This window comes from Camelus ferus, chromosome 11 (genome assembly GCF_009834535.1).
Source record: "Camelus ferus isolate YT-003-E chromosome 11, BCGSAC_Cfer_1.0, whole genome shotgun sequence".
Lineage (NCBI taxonomy): Eukaryota > Metazoa > Chordata > Mammalia > Artiodactyla > Camelidae > Camelus > Camelus ferus.
The window spans coordinates 50373320-50392905 of record NC_045706.1 but is presented as its reverse complement, the minus strand read 5'-3'; the positions used below and the strand labels follow the sequence as shown (position 1 = coordinate 50392905).

At 48.2% G+C, this 19586-nt stretch overlaps 1 protein-coding gene across 8 annotated transcripts in view; it reads left to right on the top strand.

Moving 5' to 3' along the window:
- The window catches only part of LRRC20 (leucine rich repeat containing 20), a 63362-nt gene that overhangs the window by 21285 nt on the left and 22491 nt on the right, over positions 1 to 19586 (top strand). For all 8 annotated transcript variants that reach the window (XR_004324009.1, XM_032491559.1, XM_032491558.1 and 5 more), the window contains 2 exons: positions 3805 to 3954; positions 18785 to 18952. Coding sequence is in view for 7 of the 8 variants with exons in the window: in XM_032491559.1 (XP_032347450.1) it covers positions 3805 to 3954; positions 18785 to 18952 (318 nt within the window). In the remaining variant the exon portion in view is untranslated. The remainder of the gene's footprint in view (positions 1 to 3804; positions 3955 to 18784; positions 18953 to 19586) is intronic.

Here is a 19586-nt window from a genome sequence, read left to right as displayed (position 1 = left end):
GGGACATGCAGTTTGGTCTTCTTGCAATAATAATTATAATTATAAGGATAATTATGCCTTGTGTTTATTACAGGGCCTTCCCCACAGGGTCTCTGGTCTTCACTGTAGCTTAAGTGTGGGTGATTGGGGGGCCCTGGGGAAAGGTGCGGTTGAATCCTTCTGCTGTCCAGATGTTGATGGAGGAGGCTGATGTTGCCCCCTGTCGTTGTTACCCCTGAGCCCCTGTTGGGGTCTGTGGGCATGCATGCAACACCAAGTAGCATGAAATGATTCAGGGCTAGAGCCTTCCTCTCTGGCGAGGCTCCCAGAAACTGCAGGAGGAGGCAGGGCTTAAAGGTGGAGCCCCAGAGGGCCTTTGCTCCTGCCATGGCCCATTCCTGGGTTGCCTTCCCTCTCTCCTCTCTGACTCTAGTGATGTCTCATCCATCAGCATGCAGCCCAAATCTAGGGCAACCAACTGTCCTGAGTTGTCTGGGACTAAGGAGAGGTCCCTCAGGGTGCAGAACCTTTGGTGCTAAAATTGGAACCAGGCTAAAATTGGGTGAACCAGGACAAGTTGATCACCCTAGCAATGACCAGAATCTTTGCATTCCAATTCTTTGCACTCCATCACCTTATGAAAATGACCTTGGACAATATACCTATCAACATGGGCCTCACTTTCCTCCTATGAAGGTAACTCATCGTTGTTATAGGAATTTAGTGAGTTAATACATTAAGAAGTGCCTACTACAGTGCCTGGCACATGGTCCATATTCATGATGTTAGCTATGTTTGTTTTATTGAGTTGAGTGAGAGCTTGGAGATCACCCGGCCTCCATCTGGTTCAGGAATCTACTCTGTGGTGACCCTTCCTGATCACACCCCATGATGGGGCACTCACGTCCCACAGGGAACCTTTTCTTTGTGACTGATGAACTCTGCCCTGTCCCATCAGCTCTGAGGACCCATAGAGAATGGGATTCTCCTCTTGGTGACATCCCATGGCTCCTGGAGGACAACTCATCTGTCTCCAGATTGGGTCTTCTCTTCCCTGGGTAGGGTCCCCCTCCCTTAGTGGGACCTGGCCCCCAGCCACATCCTGGCTGTGTCCTCTGGAAGTAGTGCTGTCTCCCCCTGTAAGCCCCAGCATTGAACTTGGCTCAAGCCAGGGGGCTTTTCTCTACTGTAAACAGTTATAGCCAGTAGAGAAGGTATCCATGCTCTGGATTAGACCTGGAGAATTTCCTGAGGATAAAAGCTGACTGGCTTGTGAAGAAGGCTCCAGAGCCTGTCTCCAGATCACAGGTGCCGACCTGGAAAGGCCTCCAGGAGTTTGAGCCATGGCTCTGGCTTCCCACTGAGGTGCTCAGCATGAACTCCCCTTCTCTGGCCTAGAGGCAGGAACCTGGGTATGTTATTGACTCAAGAGGGCAGGATTGTACAATGGTTAGGACCCTGCGTCCAACTCTTACTTCCCTATTTTAGCTGAATGACCCTGGGCAAGGCACTCACTTGCAGTTTCCTGCGTACAGCGAGGACAGCTCTGACAACCTAGCACATGTGAAATAATAAGTGGAAGGTGAGAATTCCAAACAGAAAAAAAGCAAGAGACCTGAACAGGATTCCACAGGGGAAATAAAAATGGTTAATTAACAATAAAAGATAATCAGTCTTATTATGAAAGAATTACAAAGTAGAGCAAGGGATACCATTTCCCCTGATCACATTAGCAAAGCTGTTTTTTGTTTTTTTTAATGATCCTCTTACTTGTTGGCCAGGATGTATGTAAATTGGTATACACAGTCTGGGAAGCAGTTTGGCAGCACATATTGGGGCCATGTATTTTTTCTAATTGTATTTTCTCCCTGGTGAAGATCTATTATCTGGTGGTCTTAATTTTGTAAATTGAATTATATTGAGCATTTTAAATAATAGGATAACTCTTTATGCATCCTATTGATAGATCCTTTTTCACAATCTGTTTCTTGCCTTATTTTTTTTAAGCATCCTGGTGTTTTATGTTTTTTATACCTAGGTTTGTTGATCTGTCCCTTTGTGATCCTCTTATGGCTCCTAGGTTTAGAAAGTTATCCTCGCCTAAGAGGTTGTACAAAAGTGAAATTGTGTTTACTTCTGATTTTTTTGGTTTGATTTCAAAAAAATATTTAAAATGTAATTCTATCTAGAGTTTTATTTTGATTCTTAGGTTAATTGAGTGTCACTCTCTCTTGTTTTCCCAAAATTGTCAATTGGTTATTCTGACATCAGTTATTAATCCTTCCCTTTCCCAATTTATTTGTGAGGATTCCTTTAGCATTTATTAAATTATGACATTTATGGGCTATGTTTTCTGGACTACATTTTTTCTTTCTGTGATCTATTTTCCTGTTATCCTCTGTCTTAATTATTGTAGCCTTATAAAATTGGTTATCACCTCACCTTCACTTTTAGAGAGTCTTTTTTTTTTAATGGAGGTACAGAGGATTCTTTTCTTTTTTTTTAATAGAGGTACTGGGGATTGAAGCTAGGACCTTGTGCATGACAGGCACTTGGTTAGTACACTGAGTACTTTTTTTCTATTCACTTTTCCTGACAGCCTTGCTAGGTAGATGATGATACCCCCATTTTACAGATGAGGAAATAGAGGCTCAGGAAAGTTAAGTGACTTAGATGAGCTGGACAGCCTTATTTCTGAGCCTCCATGCTTTCAGTGTCTCTCTGCTGCCATATATATGAAATCCCTTTACTGAGATATAATTCATATATGTACAATCCATCCATTTAAGGTGTACAGTTCGGTGGTTTGAGTGTATTCAGAGTTGTGTAATTATCACCAGATGCAATTTTAGAACATTTGCATTACCCCTACAAAGAAACCCCTCACCCCTTAGTTGCCACCTTTCATACCCCCACCCCTAGGTCACCACTAATCTCCTTTCTGTCTCTACATTTGCCTATTCTGGATGCTTCATATAAATGGCCTCATACTAAGTATTGTCCTTTGAGATTGGCTTCTTTCACTTACCATCATGTTTTCAAGGCCTGTCTATGTTGTAGCATATATTGGTACTTCATTTCCTTTATTGCTGAACATTATTTACTTTATGGAGATACCACATTTTGCTTATCCATTCATTTGTTGATGGACACATGGGTTGTTCTTCCATTTTTTGGCCATTATGACTAACACTGCTGTTGAACATTCACGTGTACTGTGTTTTGTGAGGAGAAAACTGGTTTCGTTTTTCTCGGGAGTATTCCCGGAAGTGGAATTGCTGGGTCATATGGTAACTCTAGGTTTGACCATTTGAGGAACTGCCAGACTGTTCTCCACAGAGGCTGCCCTGCTTGTTTTCAGAGTGACAGGATGGGGAAGCAGATCAGAGCACAAAGTCTGTGTGAATTGCCTGTTTTCAAAGGAGTAGACTCTTACAAAGTACCCTTAAGGCTGCAGCTTCACAGTTGGGTCTGATGATCCTGGAGAGACTTATGGACCCTGTGGGGCCTCAGGCACATGGCTACAAGTGCTGGTCACCACTGTCCCGGCAGATCTCTTCCTTCTGCATTCTGGCTAGCAGCTGTACTATTAGAGAAAGTGCTAGAATAAGCCCTAAGGTTCAAGGTGTGAGGCTGGGACAAGTGTGATTAATGGTGATGAAGGCTCTTGGAGGAGGGAGGGCCGGGTCTCGAGCCTGGTACAGGGAAGACAGGTAGGAGAGGAGGGAGGCTGGGAGGAGAGACGGGCTGTCGGGGTACATGGGTTTGGAGTAAGTCCGTGAGCACCTGTGGCTGCTGACTCTGGCCTTTGTCCTTTGGCTACAGATCTGGCCGAGTGCAAGCTGGTTTCCTTCCCCATCGGCATCTATAAGGTCCTGCGGAATGTCACTGACCAGATCCACCTCATCACGCTGGCCAACAACGAGCTCAAATCCCTCACCAGCAAGTTCATGACCACGTTCTGTCAGCTCAGAGGTGAGCCCTGGTCAGCTCAGGCCAGAAGGGCCTGCTGCTGGCCCTCGTGCTTCAGGCTCCAACCCTGCCTGGGGAGTGTCACCAGGGCTGGTTGCGTCAGCTAGATTCAGGAACTCATTCCCAGGGGAAGCTTTTAAGGTCTGTCCTTAAGACCTGTGTCTTCCCTGCAGCCTGGGAATCTCTAAGTGTCATTCCTGTCTCTGGCTGGCTGTGACTCAGATTGATTAATGGTCAAGGGAGTGGGTCCTGGAGTGATTGTCTTGTTCTGAACAGACCAGTAGGGTGTTTGGGGTTCTGCATCTCAGGAGTAGTTATTTATCAGTAGACCTGTGTGAGCCCCCTTGTGACCGCCCTCAATCTAGCATTGTTCTCCCGTTGCTTTCTCCATGTTGCTTTCTCAGTTCAGGGGTGACAGCTGACAAGATGTTCTTTTCCTTGCTGGGCACACACACACACACAGAGCAAGCGGACTCGGGTGCTTGGCAGGGAGGTGGGCAGGAGGCCAGCAGGTAGGCACTGTAGATTCATTTGAAATGGCTCCTCTGGGTGGATGAGCAGGATGCAGTGGCCCCTGCAGTGCCCACACCCTCTCCACAGAGGAGTCCCTCCATCCTGAGAGAGCCCACTGCCGCTCAGGGACCAGTGGGGTGGAGCTGCAGCCTGGGCGCTTGGTGTGTGTTTGTGAAATGGTGGGGCGGGAGAACTGGGGAGGGCACAGGAGGCGTAAGAGAGACGATTCCTGCCTTCTGGGATTCTCTATCTGATAGGGGCATGAAAAAGGCCTAAGAGCCTGGTTAGAGAAACCAGTATGTAAAATGCTGATGGAACCTGAGGGACTTGAGCACGCACATCTCACGCAGCTTCCTGGAGGAAGAGCGAGCCTCGGGCGGAGCCTAGAGGGGAGAGGGAAGCGTGAATTGACACACCCTGTCCAGGGACCGGAAGCAGCTTGCATAGTGGCTCAGGAGGGAGCTACGGGCAGGACCTGGACTGGGTGCAGACACAAGGGAAAGGAGGAGGGATCGGTCTGGGTAGTTATTTCTGACTGAAGCTCGCAAAGCTCATTGCATTTGTGCCTAAAAAGCTTAAGTACTTACGACTGGGGCTGGGAGGATTCCAGGGCAAGACTTGGTTCCCCAGAGGCACCTGTGGGTAAGTTTGACCAGGCTCACTTTTCTCATCCTTCCTTCTCTGGTGGCTGCTTCTTTGCACAGGTGAGATGGGTCCTCCCAGCCAGCAGGGCCCTCGGACGAGCAGTTCTCAGCCTGGCTGCAATTAGAATCATCAGAGGAGCTTTTCTGTAAACACCATTGCTTTGATTCTACCCCAAGACCAGCTGAATCAGAATGTGTGTGTGGGTGTGTGGCCTGGGCCTAGGCATCTGTTAAAACCTCTATCAGACATTCTAAAGTGCTGACAGCCAAGGTTGAGACTGTCATTTGGGGGTTATAAATGCAAATGCCTAAGAGACTAGCATAGAAGTGATGAGTGACTCAGATTGGGCAGATGACAAGAGGGCGTGGTGGAGATTGTGGCCAACTGGTCCGTGCCCTGCTCGGCTTCTGCCGATATGCCACAAGACTGTTCTGATTGTTTTATGCAATTGAAGCTGGAAATACGGATTTTTATGTGAATTTTATCAATTTTTACATAATTTGGAGGCCAGTAAAATACATTTTGCGAGTTAGACTTAGCCCACGGGCCACCAGTTGGATGAATCTCCCATAAAATATTAGAGCTGTCTCTGCCATCTCATTTCATGGGTGGAGAAGGAAGGTCAGGGAAAGAAGGGGCTTGTCCGGTCTCTCAGAACAGTACACCCAGGCAGGGCAGCCTTTCCAGGCCACCTGTGTTAGCTCAGGGTCCCTTTGAGAGGATTTGACATGTGGCAGGATGAGTAGGTAGGCCCTCTCCAGAGAGCACGGCAGCGAGCACCAAAGAAAGGCGTTTAGGGCCCCTGTATTTGTGCCTCAGGTGCAGAAATACACTTATCATAATATCATTCCATCAGAAGTCTGTGAAAAAAAAAAAAGAAAGAAAAAAAGGGGGTATAGCTCAAGTGGTAGAGTGCATGCTTAGCATGGACGAGGTCCTGGTTTCAATCTCCAATACCTCCATTAAAAAACAGACAAACAAAAAACTAATAATAAATAAATAGATAGACCTAATGATCTCCCACAGACCAAAAAAAAAAAAAGGAAAAGTCTGTGGAAGGATGCTGTTTGAAGTCCCTCTCAAGCTCTGGTGGCTCCTGCCTCCCCAACGCCACCTTGGATTACAGAGGAAGGCAGTGGTGTGCCCAGGAAATGGATTTCGCAGGGGCAGCAGCAGACTGAGGGATGGTGACCAGGCAGGGCAGGGGCTGGAGCTGAGAGGCCCACTTGGCTCCCACAGAGAAGGCTCTGGCCCCAACCTCTATTGTGGTTTCTCTTTCAAATAGAAACACCATCTCCTTTTGTGTGTGAAGAGGAGGCTTGAATAGGCTTTGCTGGGCTCCACACAGCCCACTAACATCCTCTTCCGATGCTTGACAGAGGAGGTGGACTGCTTTGGTGCTGGGGATAGAGCCACTTGCTTACGCCCAGCATGCCAAGTTGAATCCTGTGGGCACCCTGGGGACTTCCTTCTACTAAGGTCACAGCCCCTCAGAGTTGGATCATCTTTAAATGATTACATTTGGTGCCAGAGGGGGCTGCACATCGTGAGCTCTCTGCTCACCCTGAGGCCTGGATTTCTGCTCCCAGGGCCCCGATACATCTGGTACCCAGGGGTGGATGCAGGCAAAGGGAAAGGAGAAGCTGATTTGAAGAAACTGAACATGACTTCTGCTGCGTTCTTTTGGTCAAAGTGGTCACTAGGTCAGCCCAGACTTAAGAGGGGGGGAGCTGAACTCCACCTCTTGATGGGAGTTGCTGTAAAATCTCACTGTGAAAGGCATGAGGGGTGGGGTATCTTGCAGGGCACAGTGACTTTCTTAGCTGATGTTAACTGGACTTCTGATGGGTGGTAGTTTTTAGCATTCCTTACCTGCTTAGCTCTCAAGTGCCCGCTGTTTGCCAGGCACTGTGCTCGGAACCATGAGGAAAGAGTTTACTAATGGGGTCTGAAAACCTGGCCCTGGCATTTCTAAGCTCTGTGACTTTGGGCAAATTATTGGACCACTCTGAGCTTCCATTTTCTCATCCTAAAATAGGCAAAATTGTATTATTTCAAGGCAGTGTATACATCTCATCTGCTATTAATTTGTTATCTTTGTTTATGTATCCACATAAACCAAACTATATCCTCTTCTTAGAAAGTGACAGAAATAAATAAAGTCAATTCCCTTTGGAGAGTTGGAGGCAGCCTGGAGAGGTATCCCTGCCACACAGGCAGGAGAATTTCTCCTTCATCCTGCATCTTGTCAACCCCTGGAGATCAGCAGAGCCCGACAGTCCCTCTGCCCCCCTGGCCTGGGACTCGTTTGCACACCTGGAACCCAGGGATGTTGTTTGCAACTCTGCATAAACTGATGCCTCAGTCCTCCAGGGTCCAGGCTCACTCTTCTCACCCACCATGTGACATGGGACTTCGAAGTTTCCTTCACTTCTCTGTTCTGAGCTCTAAGCACAGATCTCCTTTGCTCCTGGCTCAGAGATTTAGAAAAGTACCCTCCACCTCCCTTGGGAGTTTGTCTAGTAAAGCTCTGAGGCTTCATTTGAAAACATGTCCCTATTATTTCTTTTTAAAAAGGCAATAGATAAACACCCTATTCCAAGGTTTGGGATATTAAGTATCCCTCTTATTCCTGTGCTATATATTCAATTCCCTTGCCAAGAGGCTGCCACGGTACCAGTTCTAGAGATATTTTAGGCCAATGTGAACATAAACATAGTCAATGGTAGTAGTGTTTACGATATGCCACCCTAGGCAGGTGCTGTTGTAAGCTCTTTGCAAGTATAAAATTGTTTAAATCTTTACAACTCTGCAAGATCAGTACTTTTATTGTTTTTGTTTTACAGGAGGAAGCTGAGGCACAGAGAGCTTAAGTAACTTGCCTGAGGTCACACAGCGAGAAAGAAAGGGGCTAGGACTGTGGGTCCAGATTCAGAGCTCCTTTATAAACTACAAATGAGATTAGAGTATATGCATGGTTTTGCAACTTGCCTTTTAAGTCAGCAGTAGATTTTAGAAATTGGTTCATGTTGGTGCAGTGAGAGCCACCTGATCCTTTCCATGGGGGCAGAATGGTTAGCACTTCATTTTAGTCTAGCCCAGACCCTCCTCAGTTAGAAGAGTTTTCTCACCCCTTCCCTCTGTCCACCCAAGGAATGGCGGTGGCTTTCGGAAACTTCACTCCTGTCCCCTCTGTCCCCCGTGGTCAGCTGCTGTCTCTGTGTGAAGCTTTCTCAGTGCTGAGCATGGGCCATTTGAAGGACAATTATTGTCCCCCTGACCGGCTGACTCTGCCCTGCAGGAGGGCCCTTGTAGGCAGGAACAGAATTGCTCATTGACACAGGGTAGCAGCCAAGGCACTGACTGATCCTCACTGGACAGGTATTTTGGGAGCTCTGGCACATTCCTTTACTGCCTGGCTGCGTAATTACCGCAGGCCGGCCTCATCTCTCCCTTAATGGAATCAGAAGGCCTTGTCTCTCCTCTGGGTCAGTCTGAGGCCTCTGAATCAGCTCTGGCGGTTGTCCAAGATAAGGATGATGTGGAAGTAATAAGAGGAACTTGGGGAAGGAGAGATCCATTTAACAGACACCGGAAACCACAGTTCAGAAGAGATAATAAATAAGGGAGTCATGCCTGGCTGCTCTCTGGCTGGAAGCAGTCTTAGGGATGGGGATGGAGGAAGGTCTTCTCCCAGAGCCCCTTTCTCTCCTAGGAGCCCAGATTGTTTGACACTGAACCAGAGGAGAAAGAAACATCTGGAGCTCCCCTAATATAGCCCCCTGGGATGAGAGGGCGCTAAGAAAGAAAGAAAATTACCATATGAATCACTTTTATTCTGCTTTTATGTGGAATCCAAAAAAATGACAGAAATGAACTTATTTACAAAACAGAAACAGACTCAGACATAGAAAACAAACTTATGGTTACCAGGGGTGAAAGAGGGTGGGAAGGGATAAATTGGGAGTTCAAGATTTGCAGATACACACTACTATATAAAAAATAGATAAACAGGTTTCTACTGTATAACCCAGGGAACTATATTCATTATCTTATAGTAACCTATAGTAAGAAAGAATACGAAAAGGAATATATGTATGTATATGTATGACTGAATCACCATGCTGTACACCAGGAATTGACACAGCATTGTAAACTGACTCTACTTCAGTTAAAAAAAAAAGAGGGTACGGAGACCCTGGGTGTAACTGTGACCCCACCAATAAGAAAGACTGAGTTGCGAGCCCAAGGAGGAGAAGCAAAGCTAGATGTGGCTGCGACTGTGTTTAGTTAGAAGCTCGGTGGACCAGGTGATCAAGTGGCTGGGGCTACAACCACACTTTTGTTCTTCTTTTAAAGTGGAAACAACGGGAAGACCTCAAGTGCTCGGGTTGGGATTAGACAAATTCCCAGGGGTTAGACAAGACCGGGCCTTTGGCAGATATGGGGGCATCCCATCCCAGGGAACCTGCTTTCCTTGTCCTGCCCTGGAGGGGGCGCTTGGAATCAGCTCCATGGTTTGGTTCCCACTCAAAACCTACCAGATCTTTTGTGAACAGCTTGGCTCTCATAAATTTGACAACTTAGAAGAAATGGTCCAGTTCCTTGAAAACCACAAACTACCAAAATACAACCAAGATGAAATAGACAATCTGAGCAGTCCTATAACCATGAAAGAAATTGAATTCATAAATAAAAAGATCCCCCAAAAGATATCTCCAGGCCCATATTATCTCACTGGAGAATTCTATCAAACTTTTAAGCAAGAATTAACATCAGTTTTACATAGTCTCCTCCAGAAAGTAGAGGAGAAGTGCACACTTTCCAACCTCTTTCATGCAGCCAGTATTACTTTGATTTCAAATTCAGATAAAGACGATATAAAAGAAAATTACAGTCCAATATCTCTCATGAACTGAGGCACAAAGATTCTCAGCAAAATATTAGGAATCAAATCTAACAATGCATCATAGAAAGAATTATATGCCATGATCAAGTGGGGTTTACCAGTTTTTCCAAATGTACAAGACTGGTTAAACATTTGAAAATGAATCAGTATAATCACATCAAAGGACTAAAGAAGAATCACACAATTGTATCTGTTGACAAAGAAAAAGCATTTGACAAACTCCAAGACCCTTCATGATAAAAAAAAAAAACCAACTCTGAGTAAACAAGGAATACAGGGGAATATACTCAGCTTAGTAAAGAGCATCTGCAGAAATTCTGCAGCTAACATCAAACTTAATGATGAAATGCTTTCCCTGTAAGACTGGGAACAAGGTAAGGATGTGGACTTGACTCAGCCTAAGAGTTCTAACCACTACAATGAGACAAGAAAAAGAAAAGGTATGTGGATTGGAAAGAAATAAATAAAACTGTCCCTATTTGCAGATGACATCATTGTGTGCTCAGAAACCCCCATGTAATCTACAGCAACAACATCAGGCCCCACCAGGTCACGTGCACGTCCGCACAGTGCTGTCGTTGGCTTCCCATCTCAGTTAGAGTGCACCCACTCTCTTTCCAAGGTTTCTGGGTTCTGAATAACCTGGTTGCAAACTCATCTCTAATGCCTTTTCTCTACCACTCCCTACTCCAGGCACACTGACCTCTTCTGTTCCTTGGATGTGCCAAGTTCTTTCCTGCCTCAGGGCCTTTCTACTTGGCATTTCCTCTGATAGCTTTTCACTGGGCATGTTGCAGAACTGGTTCCTTCTCATCCCTCACTCTGCCCTGAAATGCCTTCCCAGAAATCTGAAATAATCCTATTTATTTATTTTATTTTTCTTGTTTATTACTTTCTCCCCCCACTAGTGTACAAGCTTGTTGAGGGAGGGGTCTAGAACCCACCACTATTTTCCTGCAGTTACGCAGATCCTGCCCCATGTGGGTGCTGAGCACTATGTTTTCAGTGAATGAGGGAAGGCTGCTCCGGTATCACTGTGTCTGATTGAGTTTCCTGCAAGCCACGTGTCTCAGCTGCATCCAGCTCCTCTTGTTTTATTTTACCTTTTGATTTCTGCTTTAATGTTAGCTTTCAATTTTGTTTCCACAAAAAGCTCCATAATTCAGTAATTAAATCTCGTGGATCTGGTGCCTCTCTAACAGAAACAGTTCCATATATTGAGTGCTTTTACTTTTCGGGTTTTTGTTTTTTAACTTTTTAAAACAAAGTTTTTTATGAGTGCTTTTACTTTTCTAAGATTATTCATTTCATGCTCAAGTACAAGGCTGAACATGCAGTAGATGCTTAATAAATACTGTTTTGTGCAGTATGTCCTGCTTTTCACAACACTCTCCACTCGCCCTCTCAGCCCCGCTGTAAGTGGACAGGGAAGACCTCATGGAGGCCATCCAGAGAGAGGATGGGCCCGAGGACACATGAAGAATTAGACCAGAACCATGGTCCTTACGGTTCCTTGCCCATTATTCATTCACCGCTGAATAAGCAGGGATTTGCTGAGTGTCCACTCTGAGGACAGGTGCCCAGGGATTAGGGATGCAAAACTGGAAAACACAAGTTGCCAGAAAGGCCCAATTCTCTTGGGAAACTTGGCTGGGGTTCACATCCTGGTATGGGAGTAGGGAGAGGAAAGTCACTTTATCTGGAGGAGAGGTTGGAGTGTGTGTCACCTCAGACAAGTTATTTATCTCTCTGTATATTGGGGATAATGGGTTATAGGAAAATTAAAATGATGATTGCGGGTAAATCCCATAGAACAAGTACCTGGAACATGGTAGTGCTTATTAGATGTTACCCATCATCATTACTTTTTGTTAGAAGCCCCACCCCCAGTGAGGCTGGGTATCTGGCACAAGAACTCTTTCCTGGAAACCCTCCCCTACTCAATCCCAGGACTTCAACACTTTCTTGATGCAGTATGAGCCTGATTAATTGGAGTGGGTTGACACTGCCATTTCAGAGCAGATCTGGGTCCCCTTTGAAGCTCAGTAATGGAAAGCTTCCTCTTCCTTCCCAATCTCAGCACAGCTCCTTTGATTACCCTAATGCAGCTAAGGAGCTGAACACCAAGGGTGCGAGCCCTGCCTGCTCAGCTGCTACTCTCTCTGCGCCTTTTGCTTTTCAGAAAAGCTTCGTAGCTGGGGGAGAGGCTGCCCTTCAGATGGATGCAGCTCCTTCTCCTTGCAGCTGAGCCTTTCCTTGGAGTCTGCCACTGAGGAAAGGCTAGGCTTCAGAGAGTAGCCTTCCCCGGGGAATGTGAAGCTGGGACAGGGGCATAATTTTGTATCTGCAAGTCTCTTAATCTCTAGAGCAGTGATCTCTAGAGAGGGATGCACCAAGCAATGACTTGGAAAGCTGCTTAAGCTTTATTGAGTGAAAAAAGCAGGTCTCAAAAAGTAGGTAGTGAATGATCCCATTTTGTTTTTTAAAACAGTTATCTATCTGTCTATCCATCTATCCATTCATCCATCCATCCATATCCATCCATCCATTAGCATGTGCCTAGAAAAATATGGAAGAATGAATACCAGACAACATTGGTACTCTTTAGGGGTGGAAACACATGGGATTTTCATTTTGCTATGTTCCATCTTTTTGTGATGTCTCTATTTTTATAATAAGCACTCATTGCTATTAGAGGCAGAAAATGCATTTAAAGTGAAACAAACTATATCAGTCAGGATAAGACAGTTTTGCATTAAGAACAAATAATTTCAAATCTCAGTGGCTTAAAATGACAAAATCTTGTATTTACAGTTGAGATAGCATTTGCTTTCTGTGCTGTTTATGGGCACTGTTCACATGCCTGAGTGCTAGGCGACCTGCTGCGATCAGTGGTGATCGAGGACTGGACATGAATTTTCTCGAGAAGATGACTCTAGCACAAACAAAGCCCAGGAGGTCTATGCACAGAGCGGGAAAAATATTAAAACAATGACGACAGATATCTCCCTTGGTGACAGCAAATTTGAGCAGCAACATCTAATTTTAAGCAGTGCGTCTTTCTGAAGCTTCTCCAAGACAAACCAGCTGCAAATGCTATCCGTGGTAGCTGGCTGAGCGGCCTTGTGTGTGTCAGGGGGCAGAGAGTCAGAAAGTGGCATGGCTAAAACTGTGGACCCTGGAGCCACACTGGCCTGAGGTCAGAACCTGGCTCTGCCATTTCCTGATCTGTAAAATGGGACTCATTCCACGTCTACTTTAGTGGGTCGTCGTAAGAATTAAGTTGAGGTATGATGTGGCTACACAGAAAAGAGAGTACCGGTGTGTGGTGAGTGCTCAAGGTGAGTAGCTCGTTCGTTGTTATGTAACAGGCCCCCCTATGGAGTCATGTCCAGACCCTGCCTGCTCCTCCCAAGAACATTGACCCGAGGATCCCAGACTGTGAACTTTTCAGGAGGATCTGCTGTACCTCTGGGATGGATCACCTAGTGAGCAAATAGTCCGTGATTTGATGGGAGTGGATGTTGCCCTTTTCCAGAATAGGGTTCGACCAGATGGAATCAAGCTGTAAAATCATGAGGGGCAAAAGAGCTTAGGAAGAAGAGCCTGCTGTTCAGAGTGGATCTTGAGCAAACAGCACTGGTGCAGGAATGCCTTGTTTGGCTTGGGCTTTTTAATTAACCATGCTGGCTAAGGGAGCAGTCTTGGCCTTCTGACACCTGTGGTGTCAGAATATAGGGAACTGACATTAGTTTGTTAAGCCTCCCACAGGTCTGCCAGGCTCTGAGCCTCTCCAACCTCAGGGTCATCATTCTCTCATTCAACTCTGCTTTTAAAGTCCTTTGCCTATCCCTCTGGAGGCAGCCCACAGTGTCTTCAGAGCCAGACAGATCCAGTATCAGATTTCAGCTGCCCCACTTACTAGCTGTGCAATGTTGGGCAAATCACCTAATGTCTCTGAGCCTCTAGGTTTTTCATCTCTGAAAAAAGAGGTGATAAAACTTACTCCTGAGTTGCTATGGAAATTAAAGGAGACGATATGTGTATAGCACTTAACATATAACAGGTGCTCAATAAAAGTTTAACTCCTTCCTTTCCTAAGGAGTAGGAAAGAGAAAGGATATACATCATTTTACAGTCAAGAAAACCCAGACTGTAGAAGCTGTTTGGCCTGCCCAGGGTGAGCAGGGAGGTGATTAGGGCAGATCTTTTCATCTAGTGAAGCTGTGACCACTATTCAGTGGTTCCAGGCCCAGCTCAGGGAATATGTGTTGAGTGTTCTAGGCAGAGGGTCCCTGCCCTCCTGCTTCTCCCCCAGCCCTGAGAGTAGTGGGTGTGATCACACAAAAACCTTGTGGTGACATTCATTCTAGCCGCACACAAGGGCAGGAGATTTGCAGAGCCTTTGAGTCATGAATGCGGCAAGATAGAGACACAGAGAAAAGCTATTGAACAGCCCAGAAAGAGACCTGGCAGGACGCACTGAGCTTTTATTAAAATGATATCAGTCAGATGAAAAGCTTTTCAGCTCCCCAGCTGTGGAGACGCCCCCAGCTGATCCCAGGCACATCTCCCCAGCAGGATGGCTCAAGCTGATCTTCGGTCTGGAGGATGTGCAAACTGGGCTTCACGTGGAAGCGTCTTCAGCCTCCCCCAGAGACCCTGCTCCCTGAACGTTCCACCCAGCCCTGCGCTACTCTTGGTGTCTGGATGGACCCCTCCCCACCCTCACGTCCCTAAGGAAGCAGGGCTGCCTATCTCTTTTCCCCTTCCTTTATCTGTGAATCTCAAGGAACATGGGGAACATCTGACTACCAGGCATGGATCTCCTAGGCATGTGCGACCTTGGGCAGGTCACTTAACCTCTGTGAGCCTCAGTGCTCTCATCCATTGAGATAGAAATTTATTGGGAGCATTATATGAAATTTCATGAACAACTAATAAATCACATGGCACGTAGTGTCACTCAGTAAACCTTCATACCTGTCCCTCCTGTCTCCTTTGTCACCAGCTCCTTTGTCCCATGTTTTGTGACCAACATTGGGTCATCTGGGACATTCTAATCCTGGCATCCCTGCCTCCTGGCATTGAGATCTTGTGCAAATTATTTAACCCCTCTGAGCCACAGTTTCTGCTTCTGTCAAATGGAGCGGATAAGGTAAATCTTGCACAGCTGTTCTGGGGATCAACTGTGATAATTAGCATCAGCTCCTGGAAGTGTGTGGGACTCATTGTAAGTCCTAAAATAAAGATAAACTGGTTACCACTTCTTTATGGGATGCCGAGCCGTGCTGGATTCCGGCAAAATGCTGTTGTGTGACTTTTCCTGGGATGTGTCGCTTTAGTTGAGATCATACCAGAGTACGTTCCAGGGCAGCCTGGAGCGCATACCCAGATGTGAGTGCTGGGCCTGTAGGAGCAGAGAGCTGGTGGGGCCTGCTCACAAAGGGCTTTGAGGGCCTGGGGAGCAGGTCTTAGGGAGCCACTGAAAGTTTGTGAGCTCAGAATTGCACTCGCGAGGTAAATGGGCCCCACTGTATGGCATGGATTGGAGAGCAACTGGAGGAGGAGCAGGAGGCCAGGGAGGAGGCTAGCAGAGGGGTCCAGGTGACAGGGGCTGCTTCTGCCCTAAGGATGTGTTTGGAGGGAAACAAAATTGAGAGGGGGGAGAGTCTCTTTCCCACCCTCCAAATGCTGGTGCATGGGATGTCCAGAAGCCCTTCCCTTGGGAAAGAAGGTTCCAGAAGTAGGGAGGAGAGGGGTAGGGGTTGGCAGATTTGGAGGTGGTGGGGCTGATGCCCATGCTGGAGAGTGTGGAAGAGGGGATGGTGGTTGGAGGTGAGTGGGCTGAGGTAAGATGAGAGCTTGTGTTGTGGACCTGAGTCGTGTTGTGAGTTTGCCATCTCTGGGAGCCTCCAGGTGGTCATGTCCATGGCTGTTACCAGAAGGGCTTGAAGTTCAGAAGAGAGGCCTCGCTGGGTGCGGGTAGGGCAGCTTTCTGAGTCTGCATGAGGAGTCGCCATAGCTGCAGGAGGGGAGAACCCTGTAGTGGGTGGACCTCTTCTCCCCCGTCTTAAGTCTATCCAATTCCTCCCCCAGCCTCGCTATGATCTGCATGTGGTCTTTGGAGGTGGTGGACCTGGGTTCAAACCCCAGCTCTGCAACTTAGCAGCTGCAGGATTTGGCCTTAAGTACTGAACTTCCCCAAGCCTCAGTCATCTCATCTGCAGAATGGGGATGATGCTAATGCTGACCTTGTGGGGCAGTCACAAGACTTAAAGGAGACCCTGAACAGAAAGCAGTTAGCACAGTATCAGCCCCATAGCATTGACTGTGTGCCTAGCACTGGTCAAAGCCTTTCTCATGTATCAATTCAAAGCAGTCCTGTAGAAAGTCTAGTCCTGTCCTCATCTTACAGATGAAGAAACAGAGGCAGAGGTAAAGAAAAACAATTTGCCCAAGGTCACACAGTCAGAAAGTGACAGAACCTGAATCAGGACCCGGAGACACCAGGCCCCAGAGCCTGAGTCTGTCACGCCCACCCCGTACGGCCTCTCACTACAAGCCCCCAACCCCAACCTCATCTGTGTAACCCAGTGGACAGGATCTGCCAGGGGAATTCAGCAGGTTCCTGGAAGGGAGGGTCCGGGGCCAGGATGTGAGGAAGCCTTCTCAGAGCGATGGGATTCCTGACCATGTGACAGCTGAGCACAGTGGCCACCTCCCTATCTGTAACACTGAGTGGCGCCTGCTGTCCAGCTCGGCAAGTGAAACTGTGCCCTCTGCTGCCCCGTGGGGGCCAGGCCGGCTCCCGAAGTGGCCCATTACAGGCCCCACTGGCTGCTTGGCCGGAAGCCGGGGATTTGGAGGTGTTGTGGCCACCAGCCCACATCCAGCATGGTAGGCACTTTCCTAGAAAACAAGGGCTTGGAGAAATGCCCTAAACAGGAACCAAACAGCTGGGAAGAATGGGCCACATTCTCACCCGAGAACAAATGTTCTTTCCAGGGAAGTGGCTTCTGAGAGACTCCACGAGGCAGCTGCCCCCTGCCTGGCCCCGGCTGGCCCCGTACCAGCTCACTCCCGCCTGCAGGGTTCTCCGCACATCCCCTCCACGGGTGCACATCTGCCTGGGGCCCAGATTCTTCACTTGGTAACAGTGTCCAGCAAGAATTGAGCAACACTGTTCGTGTGGAAGGCAATAACAACTTTTCCCATTTTTATATATAAGTAAAAAAGGAACAAATCAATTCAAGGAAAAACAAGGGTATGTGTGGAACAGAACTTTGGCAAAAATTTGTGAGTGATACTCATATGCACTCATTTATTCATTTGTGTACTCATCAAATATTTACAGAGTACTCACTGGGCACAGGTAGGGGCATGTTTCTACAGCGGAGATGAAGCCCCACTGTCATGCAGCTTCCGTTCTCGTGGGCAGAGGCTGGCAGCATACAAACACGGGGATGCATTAGGTACTGACAGATGCTATGAATGCAGATACCTCTGGGAAGGGGACAGGAACCCATGGGACATGATCCTACTTCAGGTTGGATGACATTTGAGCAGACACAAATGGAGTAATGCACGAGCCTTGCAAATATATTGGTAAAGAGCGTTCTAGACAGAGGGAGCCACCTGGAGACCCAGGTGACAGCGTGCTCAGAGCCTGAGGAAACGCTGTCTGGCAGAGGTGCACTTGGGGAGCACAGGACTAGATGTTCTCCCATGTCCCTTCCAGCACTGTGACCTGATAACTGTGATCTGGGCAGGGCTGTTGTCTAGTTGAAGGCATGGCTATCTAAGAACCTGGCTGCTGGAGGTCCGGGTTTATGTGGGACCAGCCCTGGTTCTGCTGATGGAGTCTTGCCTTCAGGATATTCCTGAAGATGGAGAATAAGAGGCAGGCCAGGCCCCCTGGTTACCTGTTTGCCTCTTGCAGGGGAGAAGAGTCATCATTCATCAGATATTTGCTAATTGACCACAAGGCGTCCCTCTGGGGCCTGATTGTAGGGAACAAAGATGAATCAGATGCAGTTCCTGTCTGCCAGAGCCCCGGCATGGCGAGGCAGGGGGCCTGTTGTATCTCAGTGTCCGCCCCATCCCTTCTCCTTGCACAGGGCCCTGGGGGCACCCCACCTTTCCTCCAGGTAGATCACACATTTCAGCGTCAGCCTCCACAGCCCCCAGCCCTGCCTTGGTTCCCAGCAGAGGGCCTCCCACCGTCCCAGCTCACCCCTCACACAGGACCCTGCGTGGGCTGCCGTCAGCTTTGGTAGTAGACACTCTAAGAGCAGGAGCCCACGATCATATGTCCAGCAGTGACTAGGCCGGGGAGCAGGGTCACGTGGTGCAGAAAGAACTTGGCTGCCCCTGGTGGCTCGCTGAGCAGAAGGACAGTGAGAGGTGGGGTCCGTCAGATGGGCTGTGGGGTGTGGGAGCCTGGGGGCTGCCTGTCCTGACCTGTCCCATCAAGGCCTGGAGTTGAAGCCCTGTCTGAGGCACGTGCCAGCACGTTGAGGCCCAGGTTTCTGTCGGGAGAGCCTTCCATTCCAAAGCCAAAAGCAGGGAGCCCAGCTGGAATGAGGGGTAGCAGTGGTGGAGGGGGTTACCTCTCCTTTTGCATTAATATGGAATTAGCCCCTGGGAGGACTTCCTTTTGGCCTTGGTTTCCTCTCTGCCTTCTGGCCCTAGTGGCCGGCAGTCAATGCGGTCTCTGGGTGGCTCCCCTTTGACCCGCCCTTTCTCTTCCTCCCCATCTGGCAGAGCTCCGCCTGGAAGGGAACTTCCTGCACCGCCTCCCCAATGAGGTCAACACCCTACAGCACCTCAAGGCCATCGACCTGTCCCGGAACCAGTTCCATGACTTCCCGGAGCAGCTCACCACCCTGCCTGCTCTGGAGACCATCAATCTGGAGGAGAACGAGATCGTGGGTGAGTGGACCCAGCCTACCTGGCCCCTTGTCTCCCTCTGTCTGCCGTTCCTCCTCTGAGCTCCCTTTCCTGAGTGAGGCTCACAGGGCACAAGACATGGGGCTCTGGAGTCAGACTTTCATAGACAAGAGGGCAAGGTTGGGCTTTCTGGTCTGAGATTCCTGAGCACAGGGCACGGAGCCTGGGAAGGTAACCGTTATGAGGCCCTGCCACCTGCCAGGGGCCGGGTTGGACACTTGCTTTCCCCTGGCAGGTGGCAGGCCTGGGCTTTCCCCACAGTGAGCCCTGAACTAGCTGGGCCACACTGGGTCACAAGCTCTCCCTCTCGTGTCTCTGTGAGCCTCGGTTGTGACTGTGACTCTTCAGCTTGGACCCTCTGTGCATTGACTCCTGCCCAAGTCCCTGGCTTCACAGTGAGCTCTTTACTGTTATTAAGCAGGAGCCGATAGGCAAACATGTCCAGAACAGCCCCTCTGTGCCTTCCAGTGTAAATATGCTCCTCCAGGGAACCAGAGGGTCTCCCCCTCTGGGTTGGAGATGAGCTTTCTGCAAATAGCAGACTCCAGTGTGCTGGGTTCCTCTGAGTGAGGGGAGTGGTTCTTTTCCTCCTTTTGTAGCAGTTACGTCCTTCTCA